General features: G+C 38.6%; 1 protein-coding gene across 5 annotated transcripts in view; it reads right to left on the minus strand.

Annotated features, from left to right (window-relative positions):
- The window catches only part of LOC100947569 (membrane cofactor protein), a 32,610-nt gene extending 19,242 nt beyond the window's left edge, over nucleotides 1-13,368 (minus strand). For 4 of the 5 annotated variants that reach the window (XM_012806699.2, XM_023514588.1, XM_012806697.2 and 1 more), the window contains exons 1-5: nucleotides 13,168-13,368; nucleotides 5,224-5,415; nucleotides 4,716-4,818; nucleotides 2,509-2,594; nucleotides 1,528-1,725 (exon numbers count right to left, since the gene is read on the minus strand). In XM_012806699.2, the coding sequence (XP_012662153.1) occupies nucleotides 1,528-1,725; nucleotides 2,509-2,594; nucleotides 4,716-4,818; nucleotides 5,224-5,415; nucleotides 13,168-13,252 (664 nt within the window). In that variant the 5' untranslated portion in view covers nucleotides 13,253-13,368. Of the gene's footprint in view, nucleotides 1-1,527; nucleotides 1,726-2,508; nucleotides 2,595-4,715; nucleotides 4,819-5,223; nucleotides 5,416-12,771; nucleotides 12,900-13,167 lie in introns of those variants that run through there. The other variant, XM_023514589.1, reaches the window with a different exon arrangement.
- Nucleotides 13,369-16,958: the final 3,590 nt, after the last annotated feature.

The raw sequence follows: 16,958 nt of genomic DNA on the forward strand, positions 1-16,958 counted from the left end.
GCCTGCTTAGCTTTTCTATATTTTTAAATAAGTACTGGTATTTTTGTATCTCTCAAGGAATTTGCCAGTTTCATTTAAATTGCCATATTTATAGGCATAAAGTTGTTTGTATTATTCCTTTATCATCCCTTAAATGTCTGTAAGATATTTAGTGATGTCCCCCTTTTCATTCTTGATATTGGTTAATTTGTGCCTTTTTTTGTCTGTGTCAGTCTGGCTATGGGTTTATCCATTTTATTGATCTCCATGAACCAGCTATTGATTTGATTTTCACCATTTGTTTCCTCTTTTTCATTTCATTGTTCTGTCTTTAACATTTACTTCCACAAGCCCAAGTATTTGTGTAAGTATGCAAACACACTAACATTAAGTATTTATGCTGTAGGTTTCCTTGTTAGCAGTGCTTTAGCTGCATCCTACAAATTTTGATATTTTGATATGTTGTGTTTTTATTTTATTCAATTGAAAACACTTTCTAATCCTCCCCCCTTCTTTGACCGAGGGGTCATTTAGAAGTATCCTGAACAATTTTCAGGACTCTGGAGATTGCCTGGATATACTTGTTATTGATTTCTACATTTATTCCATTGTGATCAGACAATGTACTTTGAATGATTTCAATTTTTTGGAATTTGTTAAAATTGTCTTATTGCTTAGAATGTGATCTGCCTTAGAGAGTGTTTCGTGTGCACGCAAAAAGAGTGTATGTTCTACTGTTACTCGGTGATTCCTTTCTTTCAAGGGGCAAATTCCCTCTTACGGCTCCATGTTTTTGATCACTGTCCAGTGCCTTCAACATTTGAGAATTTTTTTAAAATAAATTTTATCCAGAGTTTGTCACTCTTATTGGTGAAAGGGTTAGTCTGTTACGATCTACTCTACCATTACCTAGAATCAGAACTCCCAGATTTCTTGTAACACAAGATCAAACTTTCTTGTATTTAAGCCAGTGTATGTTGGGTTTTTTTGTTCTTTCAACAACAACAAAAAATCCTAATTTATGTATACACAGAATAGTTCATAGTGTATAAAGTGAAGTGCCAAGAACTCCTTAGGGTAAGTGATAGGGAACTCCATAGCTAGAACTAGTTTTGTACTTGAATTGAGCTATATTAAATTATATTAGAAACCAGTTTTACAGGAGGAGGAAGCATCTATGTATGTGATGTTTACTTGTGGGTAAACCTATTCCTTTTTTTTTTGAGACAGAGTCTCACTATGTTGCCCTCGGTAGAGTGTCGTGGTGTCACAGCTCACAACAACCTCAAACTCTTGGGCTTAAGTGATTCTCTTGCCTCTGCCTCCCAAGTTGCTGGGACTATAGGCACCCACCACAAGCCCTGGCTCTTTTTTGTTGCCGTTGTCATTGTTGTTTATCTGGCCCAGGCTGGGTTGGAACCTGCCAGCCTCAGTGTATGTGCCTGGTGCCATAACCACTGTACTACGGGCACTGAGCCAAATAAACCTATTTCTTAAATGTTTCCCCAGTATTTACAAAAGAAGAAGGAAATAACAAAAGATTATTACCTTTACACTCAGGCGCATCAGCACTCCATTTATTGTTGTCGACACAGTAAATCTTATCTGCTCCAACCAGGGAATATTCATCTGGTCCATTTGAAGGATCACAATTATAAGTTACTGTAGCATAATAGTCAAATACTTGTACATTAACAAAGGTGTGCTTTCCATTTTTTATTTTTGGAGGTGGTTTGCACTTAATTTCTTAAAAAGGGGGAAAAGAGGAAAGAAAAGGCAAAAGGAGAGATAAAAGATTAAGACAGCATTAATAAAGTTCTATGAACTGCCTTCCATAAATTCATCAGTCTCAGATGTCTACAACATCCATTTATAAAAGGATTTTTATGATAAAATATATGATCTCAAATTCAAACCATCAACACAGTAATGAACTTTCAGGACAAAACAACTAATTTCTTTAAGTATTTAATACCTATGTTTATTTGCAAAGCCATGCTAAGTTTTCTTCTGGTCATCATCAGAGATGCTGATAACATAATGAGAAAGTCTGCTTGTGGTCAAAAGCAAAACTGAGTGTTGCTTGAGAAATGCTTTATCATTTGTAAATATATCCATTTTATAAGTTCATGGTTTACAGTAATACCAAGATATTATTGTCTTTTTCATCTTCATCCTCACAAGTATTCAGTGATTTTTTTTTCTACTACATAATGTGTGATAATGCAACGGACTAAATCCAAATGTCTTCCTTTCAGTCGGATATTGAAGAGATTCACAGAAATGTAAACCAGTGTTTAATAAGAGATATTTTACATCTGTTAACATGTACTGAGTTTATTGTTCTTACAAATAAGTCAATAATTATTTTAAAACCTCTCACCTTTAATTCCAATATGATATCAATAGACATAACCAACATAAAGAAAAGATCATTGGGATCCTTATTAAAATTAAAGCACAAACAGGTCCCAAGGCAAGAAGGTGCGAAAACTGTTGGTCTAAATTTTAAAAAGAGAATTTACTTACTTTCACATACTGGGGCTTTAGCGCTCCAAAATGCATCTTTCTCTTTAAGTTCACAGTGTAGAAGTGGTTCACCAACTAAGTAAAACCTATATGAGAAAAGAAAAGGTTACTATCTTCTTTAGCAGTTATGATGTACAAAATAATGAACACGATTTTTATATGGTCGTTTTTCTATGCTACAGTAGTTTGGGGGATAGGTTTCTTAAACAACATACTAGAGGATGAAAGGGATAAATACACAATTTAATCACATAAAGAGTTTCTGTATTTGAACACACATTGGCTAAGAACAAAGATGTCTAAATAAATCTGCCATGCCTATCAGTCTGGCCTTTTTGTTTTGCCATCTCCTGCAATCACATCACACACACATACATTTCTGTGCCTTTGTTCATGCCACTCTGCTCAGCAAGGACAATGACCATGTACAGAGATCAGGCCCTAGAACTGGACTGCCTGGATTTGAGTCCCTGCTGCATGACTTACTAGTTACTTGAGCTTGGGCAAGTCTTTTAAAGTTCCTTTTGCTCAGTTTCCTCATCAATTAGAAGGGGATGACAGTATATACATTATGGGGTTGTTTAGAGGATTAGATGAGTTAGCATCTGACACAGAGTAAGTGCTAGGTGCATTTTAGCTCTTACTAATTCTATTTAGATCAGAATATCTTTCTAAGAATACCTCAAAAATATCCCTACTCAATGAAATCTTGCCTGATGATTTAAATTCACTGGAACTGCTCCTTCCTCTAGACTCTCATTGAATAATTCCACTTATTTGGTATTTTTCATTGACTATTTTGTCTTGATAGCTTTTGGTATATTTTGTGTTTCTCAATATGGCTACAACTACTTCAAGAAGGGCCTATGTCTTAAACTTCTGCTATCTCTCAAAATGCCTAGCAAGTTCGCTCTATGTAACTTTTAACTAAATGTTCCAGTATGTGTTTGCACTAAATTAAAAAACAGTCAGTGAAACCACCTTACATAGTTATAGTGGGACAAGGCTCACTCAATTTTTTCCTATATTATAGTGTATTGCTGCAATAGCTTGAATATGATTTGTCCCCACCGAAACTCTTGTGGGAATTTAATTGCCAACGTAACAGTATCGAGACATGGTGGGCCCTTGCAGAGGTGAATAGGTTGTTAAGAGGGATAATAATGCCTTTCTCAAGGGAAGTTCTGAGTTAATTCTGGAGGGAGGGAGAGAATTCTTCTGTCCTGACAGGATTAGTTACCACAAGAGCAGTCCGTTCTGCTTTGTCTTTTTTACATGCCCTTGTTTTCCTTTTCACTTTGCAACATGTTATGATTCAACATGAAAGAAAGCCCTCACCAGATACTGCTGCCATGTCCTTGGACTCCTCAGCCTCCAGAACTGTGAGCGGAATAAATGTCTTTTCTTTAAAAATTATCCTACCCCAGGTATTCTTTTATGTCAACTGAAAACAGACTAAGAAAATTTCATTCCTTCTCCAAAAGTATATTTTTCATAAATGCCCAGTGTCCCCAATATATATCATTAAAGAAGCCCTACAGAACAAAGGCTATTATTGAGTACTCGGCTCCTCTTTGAGATGTTCACTTATTTTCAGCAGTCTCAAAAATAAGATTTTCCAACTGAGAAATTTTAACCAACACGATAGATTAATTAAAGTGCTAACCAGATGGTCAATTTGATCTGGTAACATCTTACAGAGTTATCTGGATATAAGAATATCTTTGGTTGACAATTCTACTTCCCATCTCTGTAAGCCCTACTTCAACTCCAAGAGCTGGCAGATTTAAATATGGTGCACTTGGTAGAGAAGGATGAAGTCACCATGACTGCTACATTTCTGGAACTCCTAACCTCAAGCAATCCTTTCACCTTGGCCTCCCAGGGTGCTAGGATTCCAGGCATGATCCAACCCACCCAGTCAATTACTACATTCCTAATTCTTATAATAGGCTTATTATTAGATATTACAATTATTATATAGCTTTGATTTTCTTCAATTTCTTTTTTCTATTTATTACACATCTTTTCTATTTCCATAAAACACTCCAGAGTTATTTGCTATAAAAATAAAACTTGTAAAAATACAACTTGTCACACAGAGAGCAAAATTAAATCAAGTTCATATGAATGCTCAAGAAGAGAAGCAAACAAAATAAAATTAGTAACATACTTTATTTCCTCTAAGGAACAATTTAGTTACTTACCCAGAATTACAAGTAAAATGCGCTGAAAAACCCCATCCAAAAGTTCCATTTAGGTACTTTACTTGGCCAGAAGCAGGAGCCTTTAAGGGTCGACATGATACCCCTAAAAGAAAATAATTTTGAAATATTTTAAATCCAGTTTCAAAATAGATTTGAATCAAAAATCCAAATTTGACATTGCACTTTTGAATTCACGGGAATATTATTTTCTGCATTTAACTATTAGAAGGGCAAACTTAAGAGTCACCTTTACCAAGGTGAATCAAATGCCCAGGAAAAGATTCCCTGGAGATTTCTCAAAGCCTAAAAAAAAAAAATGTTACTATCGGGCGGCGCCTGTGGCTCAAAGGAGTAGGGTGCCGGCCCCATATACCAGAGGTAGCAGGTTCAAATCCGACCCCAGTCAGAAATCTGCAAAAAAAATTACTATCATAAACCTTTTTTTCACATGATAAAACACGCACCCTAAAATGCGTGCAAGCAGAAAAAAAGAAGCTCGTATACTTACTAAAACAACAGTCATCTGTGACATGTAACCATGTATTATTCTGAACACAAACAGTACGGGTGGGACGTGAACCACACACACTAAAATAGCCACGTGCACAATTGTAAGTTACTTCTTCCCCAATGTTATATTCGGGTTTAAGTTTCTGAACCAGATCCATAGATAGAAATTGTGGTGGCTCCTCACAGGCATCTAGGGATAAAAGAATAAGAACATGAAAATGAAGTACTGATATCACTCTCATGACGCAGGGGCTATGGTCTAGCAGCAGACTGTATAGAAAAACTAGAAAGATCCTTGGCACAATTTAAAATCATTGTTTCATGCTTACAGTGGCAGCAGTCGTGGAAGAATGTGTCTTGTTTGTTTTAGTGACATCTTATTAGCTTTTGCTTGTTTAGGAATACACCGAATTTTCATTCAACAGCAAACTGAAGAGATAGCATCAATATCTATGGTCCTAAAAATATACACATACACATTTCCCCCCACATTTTTCTGAATTCATTTATAAACTAACCTGTCCTCTAAGAAATCTTCTATAGTACCTAGTCTGCTCAGATTTCTCTCCCATAGTCTGAAACAAAAACTTATGACGCCTTGCCACTTCGGGCTCTATCTCCTCTTAGAAGTCAAGTTCCTAGAGATTGAGGACCATGTCTTCTTTTTTCTACTCCATGTATACGGTACCCAGAACGTGCTCAAGAAATGCTATGAGAAGAGATGATTATTAAATAAACATAGCAAATTTCATGGAGTAAAAGAAATATGAACCAAGGTATTTCAAAATATAAGACTCATTTCATTTATTTCAAACAATAATTTATATGCTACTTCTAGGAATCTTATAAGTGAATAGATGCCATTTAAGTACCAAAATTTACTGCTTTGGATAGCCTTCCATGAATTTGGTTTGGTTTTGTTTTCTTGAACATTAAATACAATTGAATCTTCCCTCTCGGATCATCGCATCATGAATTCCCCGAGAAGCTCCCGGAGGTGGCTGTTGGGCTGTTTATGAAACATATTCCTACAGTAAAGATACTTTATGGCTGTGCTTTCGGAATTTTTTATTTCTGGTTTTTTGTAGTTTTTTCCTTTTTCTCCCTACAGTGGATGGTGTATCACTTCTACTCCAGCAGTTTGTCCTCCTTTCAATTATCTGTAGGCTTGTAAACCTAACAAATCTGTTAGGACAATTATGTAAAATAGGATGATAATAGAGGCATCCAGTAAAGGCCCAACGGGCTAAAGTCATTCAAAAGCCTCTTCTGTGACAGAGGACCTAAGGCAATAGATCTATTTTGATGTCTGAGTAGCCTTCTTGTTTTTACTCCCTGGATCTCCATCAATACTTCAGACTGAAAGACTGGTCAAGAGAACCCTAACCATCCTCATTTCATGTCCTACTCTAAATTCTAAAATTCTTCCACATGTACCTGTCCAATATTTTATTTACGGATGTCCTATGATCTACCTGATGACATTAAGTGTTCAATACTGCCACTCTGATGACACTGATATCTGACAATGTTCCTCAACTAACTGCCTAAAACAAACAAAAAGCCCCAGTAATTAAAAGCATTATTTAAAAAGAAAATTAGCATAGAGTTGAGTTTTATGGCTAACATTAAATTGACTAATTACCCTGAGTGAGACATTGTCATTTTATAACAGGAAATAAAAAAGGCTAGAAATGATATATAATTCTGTTTTAGATAAAAATGCTTAACGTCATTCTAGAATTTCCTGGAACCACTAAGACAGAAATGAAGTAACAGTGTGCCCGTGTTAAATCGGTATCCCCTGTATTATGCTTTTAATTTTAGTAAGTCTCTTGAATGTGGATACATGGAGGATTCCTAACCTTACATGTAGTGCTCTATATGGAAAAAGAAATGATCAGTTAGATGGTTTAGTCCCTTCAACTAATTTTAAGTATTATCCTCCCTAACCTACACCAAAAAACACATGTTTTCAACAGTGTTCAGAGTTTAAAATTTTTGGTTTCTCAACCTCTGTATCAAATGCTTTATACCAGGGCTGTCCAGAAAACATCTAGCCACTGTTAACATAATTTTTCATATTCCATGGCTGGGTACTTTCCAGACAGCCCTCATGTACAGTAATAATTATTTCCAATATCATATTTGTATAATAAAATGTTTTTCCCCTGCTGAGAATACTGAATTTTCTTCCTATGGAGATTTTCAAACTAAATATTTTTAGCTCCAGAAAAACAGTATCTCGACTTAATTTCTTCTAGATATTTTACAATGTAATTAATGCACATACTAAGCTGCAGTGTCACACAATAGACACCATTAGTGAATCTGATCAGCTGCATTCAGAAAATTCACCGAACGTCCAGGTCAGTTTCCGTTAAGTGAATTAGTTCTCTGCACTGGATCCACCAAACTGTTCACCTTTATCACACTCAACCCACTTGCAAAATTAACTCTCTGGAGTGCACATAACCCCTGCTTAGATTGCTATCGCCAGAGAAATTCGTGGTATCTGATCACAAGTGGAATTGCAAAGAAACTTGACCATTTTGCTCCTTCTCCAACTGTCCACACAGCCAATTTTTAAACTTCTTTGTTCCTCAAAACATAGACATCTCCATCTGTCAATTTCATTTCTCACTTCTCACTTTTAGGCCCACGAAAATCATTTCAATTACTTATAAAGTCATTCAGTGGCCTCCTCCTTGTTAAATTTATCCTAACAGTCTATTTCTCAGTAGTTTTAGTTACCCTCTCAATAAAGCTCTAGACTATCACCTTCTGCTTATTCTCTCCTTCCTGGAGAGCTCTCTCCCCTTGGCTTCCAGGACAGCACACCATCCTGGCTTCTAGAGCATCCTTTTGACTACTCCTCCTTCTCTACCAGATGGAATAAGGTAATGTCCCTCAAGGGTCTGTTGAAAGACTTTTTGTTATTCCATTCTGCAGGTCCCTCTGGGTAAGGCTGTACACTCCCAAGACCTTGTTATCACTGATTATCAGCTGTCTCCCAGCTGGATCCCTCTCTCTCTATCCTAGATCTCTAGCTGGGGCACCAAGTCTGTATGTTCAATTGCCTCCCTACACAACTCCATTTGGAATGAGTCACTGCTATCTCCAATAACACAGTGAAGCCCAAGTGTTAGTGAAGAGAAATAGGAAAATGAAGTGGTTAAACTAGAGAGTGGTTTAAAATTAAAAGACTATGTAATCCAACCCCCACCTTGCTTAAGCACCCTCTTTTCCTTGATGTCTTGATGCCACCAACCCAAGCCATAAAGATGTGTATCTTAAGGAACTGAGCAAACAATACTAGAAAGAAACAGCACAGGGAGAAAAAAAATAGTGTTCCATCCTTTGAGTAAAGATTATTTTGATTTGTTATCAATTAAGTTTTGGATTAAGTTATAATTTGCTAGATGTCTTTTCTTTGTAACTTTCTATAAAAACTGTTATGTTTGTAACCAAGCCAGGATAATCTTAGAGAGGCTACTCTCACTGTTTTCCAAAATTGCTTGCCTTCTGATAATAAAGCCTGGTGGACCTATCCCCCCCCATCTCATCTCGATATAGTGGCTGGACAGTGACAGGTAGCTGGACTCCTTTGTACGGTAATGCAAGCGTGATCACTTTAGGTTGTCCTGCCCACATATACCCAGCAAACAAGTTATTCTGCCACAAATGAAATGGCTGTTCAATCTTTTGATTCTTCCCTTTACTACTTCTCTTTTTAAAATTTATATATGTGTTTATTTTTAGCAATAGGGACTTGCTGCATTGCCCAGGTGGGGGCAATTGTACAGTGGCACAATTACAGTTCACTTCTGGGCTTAAGTAATAATACCTGGATTTAAGTAATCCTGTCTCAGCCTCATACATAGCTGAGACTAAGGCACATACCACCAGTCGCAGCTAATTTCTTATTTTTATTTTCATTTTTTTGTAGCCCACCGGGTCTTGCTAAATGTTGCCCACATTGGTCTCAAACTTGCAGGGTCAAGTGAATCTCCTGCCTTGGCCTCCCCAGGTGTGGGGTTACAGACCTGAGCCACCATGCCCTGCCGTATCCTTTACTTCTATCTCAAGTAAAGGAAAGGTTTCTTGTATCCAGATTGCTACAAGAGAAACTGAATAGGTCTTCTTACCTATCTTATCATCATTCATTCATTTTTTTCACATTGCTACCAGAGTAATATGAATGTGATACAATAATCAAGGCTTTTTCAAAACCTTTCAATGGCTCCCCCAGAATAATGTCCAAGTCTCCTTAATGGCTAAGAGACTTTTAAAACCCATCACCGTCAGGACTCTGCACACTATTCTCAAGACATGCTCAGTTTTTTGGAAAGCCCAGTGGGTTTTGCTTTTGCACTGTACGCCTCCTCCCATTGCTTCATTTTGGTTTTGACCAGAGACTGAGCTGTTCCTCCCACCCACGCATCTTGCCAGTTTCATCTTAGAGGCCACTTCTTTCTTGACATCGCCAACACAAAAACTTGGGTTACTGCCCTCATGATGACCTAATTCACTTCTTTCACAGCACTTTTCATATTATGATTTGGTTTTTGTTCAGATCCCCTAGGAGATTGTCATCTTCTTGAAGACCAACCAGGTCTCCTTCATCTCTGCATTTCTAGTACCTAGTGCCAGAGCGTAATGAGCTAGATGAGTACTGTTACCAGATCAAAACTCACATTCTTTACTGTTTAGCCAACTTGCTTCAGCAATATCTGCAAATTGAGATTTTTTTCTTTGCTGTTTTTATGCCTGTCTTTAAAATGTCTTCATTAGTTTGGTTATAGACATTTCCCTTCATCAGGGTTTTCATTTCTTTCATGACAAAATATTTATACTTTATTAGTTTATTATGAGTCCATTCTCCATTACTGGTATTATTAGAAATGACATTTTTTTTCTTTTTCTAAAATGTTTAGTTTTTAAATTTTTGTTGATACATAATAGCTATACATATTTTTGCAGTACATGTGATAATTTGATACTTTCATACAATCAAATCAGGACAACTGGGATGTCTGTCACCTTAAATCTTTATCTTTTCTTTACCATAGGAACACATGAATTATTATTCTCTTCTAGTGATTTTGAAATGTGCCATCAATTAATGTTAACAATTTACACCCTACTGATCTATCAAATACCAGGTCTTATGAAACAGGTTTTTAATATTATCAAAGGTAAACTCCAGATAACATGGGTTATATTTTTTTCTGAAGTATGGTAATGACAGATTTCAGCTTGTTTCTTATAATAGTGATGATAATAACTTTAGAAATGGCAAGCATTAAGCACTACTTTTGCCATGCATTATTTTATTTATTTGTTTTTATTTTATTAAGTATTTTTAAAGTAACTTAGTCTTCTTAATCATCCAATGAGATAGAAACTTTTAGTTTTAAGCCTATCCTAAACATTATTCTTAATGTTTTTCTCCTTATCACCATTGCTACTTACCTCTCTCATTCCTCTTCAAAATGAACTTTTTGGTGATCAGTAAGATGTGAGACTGGAGTCCAGGGAGCACTGGAGAGTCTACATAAACAGGGAAGCAGGTACTTCCTGACTCTTACCTGCCCCTATCCTAGCTTTTTGGGTACCACAGAAGAGCCAGCCTAAGCAGAGATCTTTAAAGAATCTTCTTCCTGGAAGCAGGAAGAATCTTTTCTTAGGCTCTAAGGCCCAGCCAGATATTATATTGAATTTTCTAGTGCTAAGTAGATGTTGATACTGAGGCAAAAAATTGGGCAGTTGTAACACAAGGGTGACAAGACAGATGGAGATTTCTCCATTCTGACGGGGAGAGATAGAGAACAGAAAAGATAGCTTTAGAAAGGTGATTGCAAGTTGAGGGGAATTGAGCTGGAATGGGCGTGTGTGTCTACGCCCCAAAGCAGCAGAGGTGGGCTTGGGTGATAAGCAGAAAAAGGCTTCCCTTGTCTCCAGTCGTTTGTTAAATGCTGTCATAGTATCCTTTCCTCTATCTAGAGCTCATGTCTTGAAGAATATATAATATATTCATTAGTATTCTATTTTGAAGTTTTTTCAAGAATAATGTTTAGAATTAATGTCCAGCACTCTGGCTCACACCTGTAATCCTACCACTCTGGGAGGCCAAGGCAGGTGGATTGCTTGAGCTCAGGAGTTTGAGAACGGCCTGAGCAAGAGCAAGACCCCATCTCTACTAAAAATAGAAAAACTAGCAGAGCATGGGGTGCATGTCTGAAGTCCTAACTACTTGGGGGGGCTGAGGCTAAAGGATGGCTAAAGCCCAAGAGTTTGAGGTTTCTGTGAGCAACTAGCCCGGCATGGTGGTGCACACCTGTAATCCCACCCTACTCAGGAGCCTGAGGAAAGAGAATCACTTTGAGCCCAAGAGTTTGAGGTTGCCATGAGCTATGATGATATCACAACACCCTACCCAGGGCAACAGAGTGAGAATTAATGTCACAATACATTTTAGCAAATATTTATTAATTGCTATATTCCTGGCCCTGGAGACATAACAATGAACAAAACAAACTCCTCGTTTATACCCCTACATGTATGTGTACGTAAATGGTAAAATAAAGATAGATAGGAATGGTTCATTATTACCAATCAGTGCATCATCAAGATGAGCATAGAATGTGGATATACAAGATAAATACTTGGTGAAAGAATGCTGCCAAGGAAAGAAATGCAGCATACAAACATAATGTAATAGGATCCTAAATATAATTTGGGTGTAGAAACACGAAGCACACATAAAGACAGAAGGAAATATTATAAGTGGCCATATGGTTGTCCTTTGTGTTTTTTATAAACATGTACTTTATAGCATGTATTTTTTTTTAAGTATTTATTCCATTCAATGAAACACAAACAACCTTAGTGGGGTGGGAGTTCAGCTTTAGTGTGTGAGCTGTAGGGGAAAACCAGATTAATATTATTTATCGTTTTCTCTTTGGATACTAATTTCTCACTAGGTTTGCTTACCAATATCTTTTAGGCTGCTTTACATCTCTTCTAAAATATGACCCAAGCTGATTAAAAGAAGGAAAACAACGCCAAAAAGTCATTAGTTAAAAAAATCAGATACTGTCTATATTGGTTGGGAACAGGAAGAGAAAGATAATAGCAGCCACAAAAAAACAAAGGTAATAGCAGCTACTTGAAAACCAAGAGCAACACGCTGTCTCCCGAGGCAACAAGAGTGTTCACTGCAGGTACAAAAAGCACGGTGTGCCCTTCCCATCCCTCCAACCCCAAGCACCGGCATAAAGCACACAGTGAGCTGGCTCCGCAGGGTAGGCCCCTCGCGCACAGCACACTCGGAGCAATACCCGACCAGGCCGGTGCTCGCCCAGCCCAAACCATCAGAGCCAAGCAGACGTACTGTTAGACTCTAAACAAGTATACCCACCCACTAACGCTGCAAGCACTCTGCCCAGGCAACTCTAACACAAGGCAACTCTAAACACCTGCACAGCACGGGCCCTAGTAACCTATCCAGCGCACCTGGCTACACTCCGGCACAAACCCTCACCTGGGTCACCGGTCCGCGCTCCCCATCTGATTTTGGCTCAATCCCGAAAATGCTGCAAGCTTTTACCAAGGACTCAGCTAAGTCCTGAGTAAACACTGGCCTCGCCCACTACCTTGGAACTGCTCAATGCAGACCACCAAGCAAGTGGACACTGGAACTGCTCAATGCAGACCACCAAGCAAGTGACCACCTGGGACACTGCACGGTTCCGACATCCCCCCGCCACACACATACACATACACACACACACACGCACACGTTCGCGCTCACCGCGGAGAACCCTGGTCACGCCCTTTACGCACAACCTGGCTCACCCCAGCCCCGCACCTCCGTCCCGCCCAGCGGAGCAAAGCTCCAGCCTCGCGGTGAGCGCACACACCCTCTCCAGGGTCCTACCAGAGAACGTGGGAAGAACCACCAGCAGTATTCCTAGGAAGTTCAGAGAACGAAAGGGACGCGCGGAGCGGCGGGGAGGCGCCATGCGCCGCACGGAGGACACCGTCGTTTTTCTGGAGATGAGAAGAGAAACTGAGAGCCAGCTGAGCAAGGAGTCCTTTTCTGAGTCCAGTTATCAGACGCAACAATCCCCACACAAAGTGTCAAGGGCCGTAGCCGTGACCCAGTGGGCGTGGCCCCGCCCGGGCCTAGGGCGGAAGTGAGTTGAGGGCGGAGCAGCCGGGGCCAATCTGCGGGCTGCAAGGCGGGGCCTCCCCTCCTAGGGCGTGCCCGTGAGGGCTGGGACATAAGGGGCGTGGCCCTGCTTGGAGTCTGAGCTCTGGGTTCTGCCGGCGCTGTCAGCTTCTCCCCGGGGACTGGACTGTCATTTGCTAGGTCCCCAGACTACGGATCCCGAAGCCCGCGTGACCTGCGGGAAAGAGCTGGCTCCCCGCCGTGTTGGAAACTCAGGAAGGGTGGAGAAGAAACTGAGCTGGCTGGTCGTCATTTCCGGAAACTGCGGATTGAAGAATAGATGACATCGACCTAAAAATAGAGACCCAGAGCCAGAACAGCGAGTCACAGTGGGCCAGCACGTCTCGGGTTTCCAGGCCGTCCGGACTACTTGGACCCTTACTCGAGATTGGCATTAGTCAAGCATTATTAGGGACGATATCTGAGTTTTCCTTGCTCGAATGTCTGCTATTGAATGGTGTCAGGACCCCCTAGATTTCAAAATCTCAGAGATTTGGCCACTGCACTCTCAACCCCTAAAGTAATTTGCTCTTCCCTCTACTGCTGAAAGAACCCAAAGGAATGTAAATTATTAAGCAACAGCGGGCTAGTAGTATATTGGGACTCTATGGGGGCCTTGCTCTTGAGCAACTAAATGTTTTGTTGAAGACAAAATATGCACGTATGAAAACTGTAAGGACACACACACCCCAAAAGAAAAACATAAGGACCAGAGGTGTGCTAAGCGCCAAATTCCAGGAAACAATAAAAATACCACAGGATCTGGAGTGGGTGGGAATGGGTTAGTTGAAGTGGATGGGGGTAGGGGGGAACTTTTCAGCTGAAATAATCTCTGGAACAATGCTGGAAAATCACAATGAGCAAGATTGATCTAGTTGTGAGTAATCCTCTATAATTTGTAAAAAAAAAAAAAGGAGGGGGACGCTACTGGCATTAAAAGAGCAAACACAAAGAGTTGAAATTTTCTTCCTCTCAGAATGATAAAGTATGGGGGATCAGCCCTCTTTTAGTTTTTAACACAACTTTTCAGTATAAGTCTTAAAGTGGACACGACTTTTAGACCACCAATTCCACTTAGAGTTTATCGTGGAAAAATCATCAGAGCTTGAGTAAAGACTTAACAATATTGGGAAAAATATAAACCCTAAGTGTCAAATGAAAGTATTAAGAAATCTGAGGTAGGTACCTTTATATAATGGAACTCTATACATCAAGCATTGAAAAAGATTTTCAACACGATAAACTATTCATGTATTTGTAAATGGAAAAAGAAGACTCCAAATCAGTATGTGCTTTTAAGCATTCTTTTTATTAAGTCAAAAGTATGATATTGATGATACAGAGTACACATAAAAAGTGACTAGTTGGAAATACAATGAAATCAACAATAATTGACAAGATTACAGATATTTCATTTTCTCTGCAGTTTTTAGTTTTGTATATTAACCCTATGTTACATTTAGAATAAGGCAAAGAAAAACAGTTTTAAAATCCAGCATGTACGTGTATCAAGGGCTGTTTTGCTAATAGAATGATGGAGGTAGAAACTTGTACGTATATAGTATATTACACAAGGTTTAGGTGTGAGAGGATGGTGAGGAAATGGAGGGTCACAGTATAAACCTCAAATGGGTCTTCTGGAATTACAGAATTTATGTATCTTCAATACAGCTCTACACCTGAGATGTTATGGAAGACTCACTGGGTTCATCAAACCATGGAATTTCCTCTTCCTGTCAGACCAATACAAATTTTTAAAGTCTTGGCAGAGAATACAAGACATTAAGAAAGAAGGTGGCATATCAAATAAATAGCTTAGTTTCTTAGATGATCAAGTCCAGATATTCCATGATGGCAATTATGGTATAATTATGAAGGTATAATTAAGGAGACAGTAAATAGGAAACTCAGGGAATTGTTATTTCTGTTAATGCTTACACTTGTGAAAGCGTGATATGACAGACATATATCACTGAGACACATATATTCTGTGGCTCAATGTTGATGCTTCTTTGTGAAAACCATCCATTTATATTGTTCTCTGCAACAATAAATATGAAAACTTCCCCCAACAATGTCAAGGCTTAGAAGAAAAATTTCTCTTGTGAAATAATGTAAAATGGGGAAACATACGTCTAGTGTTTGGTTTCTTGATTCAGGTGCTAGATTAGATTCAAAGATTGGTATGTTATTGGACCTATCTATCTATTAGAAATTTCTATCACTGGGGTTTATCAAGCTATTCTTAATATACTGGAAGGGTTTCACATTGAATTTCTAAAACTTATTTTAAGTTGACCCAACTGAGACTCCATTTGAAAAATTCTGATCTTGTTCCCTATTTTTCTAGACAAGTTCCATGACGCAGTGATAGAATTGCTTTACAGTATTTCTAGTGCCAAAATCGGCAGTTGATACACAATGAATACCTGGTAAATACTGAATGAAATAAATTGTTCTTGCTGTCATGTGCATTTAACATGTCTTTGCCAGTTTCTCCCCAGCGTGAATTTACTGAATGCTGTTAAAGTTCTGAGAGTTTTTGATTTTAATAATTTTAAGCACTAGGAAACAAAGCAGGATTTGTCTCTAAAAGGAAGGAGCTACATCTGTCTGCCTAGAAAACTTTCCTAAGTTGAACACTGCAAGCTTCTTTGCGAAGTGCAGCTATTGCCTATCCCTTATCTTTGAGATCATTTCAGTGACTCAGTTCCAAGGGAGAATGTTGACAGTGAACTTCCTGAGGCCCTGATAGGTGTAGAACTCAAGGAGTCAAGGCTCTGGATGAAGTAGGAGATTAATTTGCGGTTCCTCCAACTCCCGCTACAGATTTTATCAAACTGCCAAAGAGAAGAAAAGGAGCTCCTTAAGGCAACTTACACATAGTTCCAAACCTGGTCAGTAAACACATGTTGCCTTTAAAGCTTTATGAAGGGTAGTGGGGGTGAAGGTTGATGTGTAGGGATGTCATTTAAATCATGGCCAACCTTTTAAAAATTTAATGTTAGATGATTCTTTGGCTCCTAAATTGGCACACTGTATTTACATTATGCTTTTCAGAAGCAGGTGTAGCAGCATGAATGGGGCTCTATTTGCACCTAGTAAGCAGCTGCCAGGCAACTGACTTTCCTGCTTAGCTGTGCCTGATTCTCTTTTCCTGTTACAATCAAGAGCATTAATGTGGCATGCTGCACCCAACACAGGGATTCTGTAAACAATCAAGAATAGCATTTCTCAAAAAGAGTGGGTATTCATTGTTTCCTCTTGTTTTTTTTTTTTTTTTTTTTTTTTTTTTTAGGGCTTTACAAAGGTAAATATGTAACGAACTATATTCTATAATTATTGCAGAGATAAAGTCCTTTATTCATTTGTCATTATAACGGTGGAGACAGAACATTTCATTTAAAGGTCATAGACTTTAACTTACACCTCACATTTAAAAAAGGAAAACAAAACAATGCTAGCATATTAGCACTAGAAATAGCTTTGAAGAGCAA

The sequence above is a fragment of the Otolemur garnettii genome, unplaced genomic scaffold (genome assembly GCF_000181295.1).
Source record: "Otolemur garnettii isolate 467f Iridium unplaced genomic scaffold, OtoGar3 scaffold00055, whole genome shotgun sequence".
Lineage (NCBI taxonomy): Eukaryota > Metazoa > Chordata > Mammalia > Primates > Galagidae > Otolemur > Otolemur garnettii.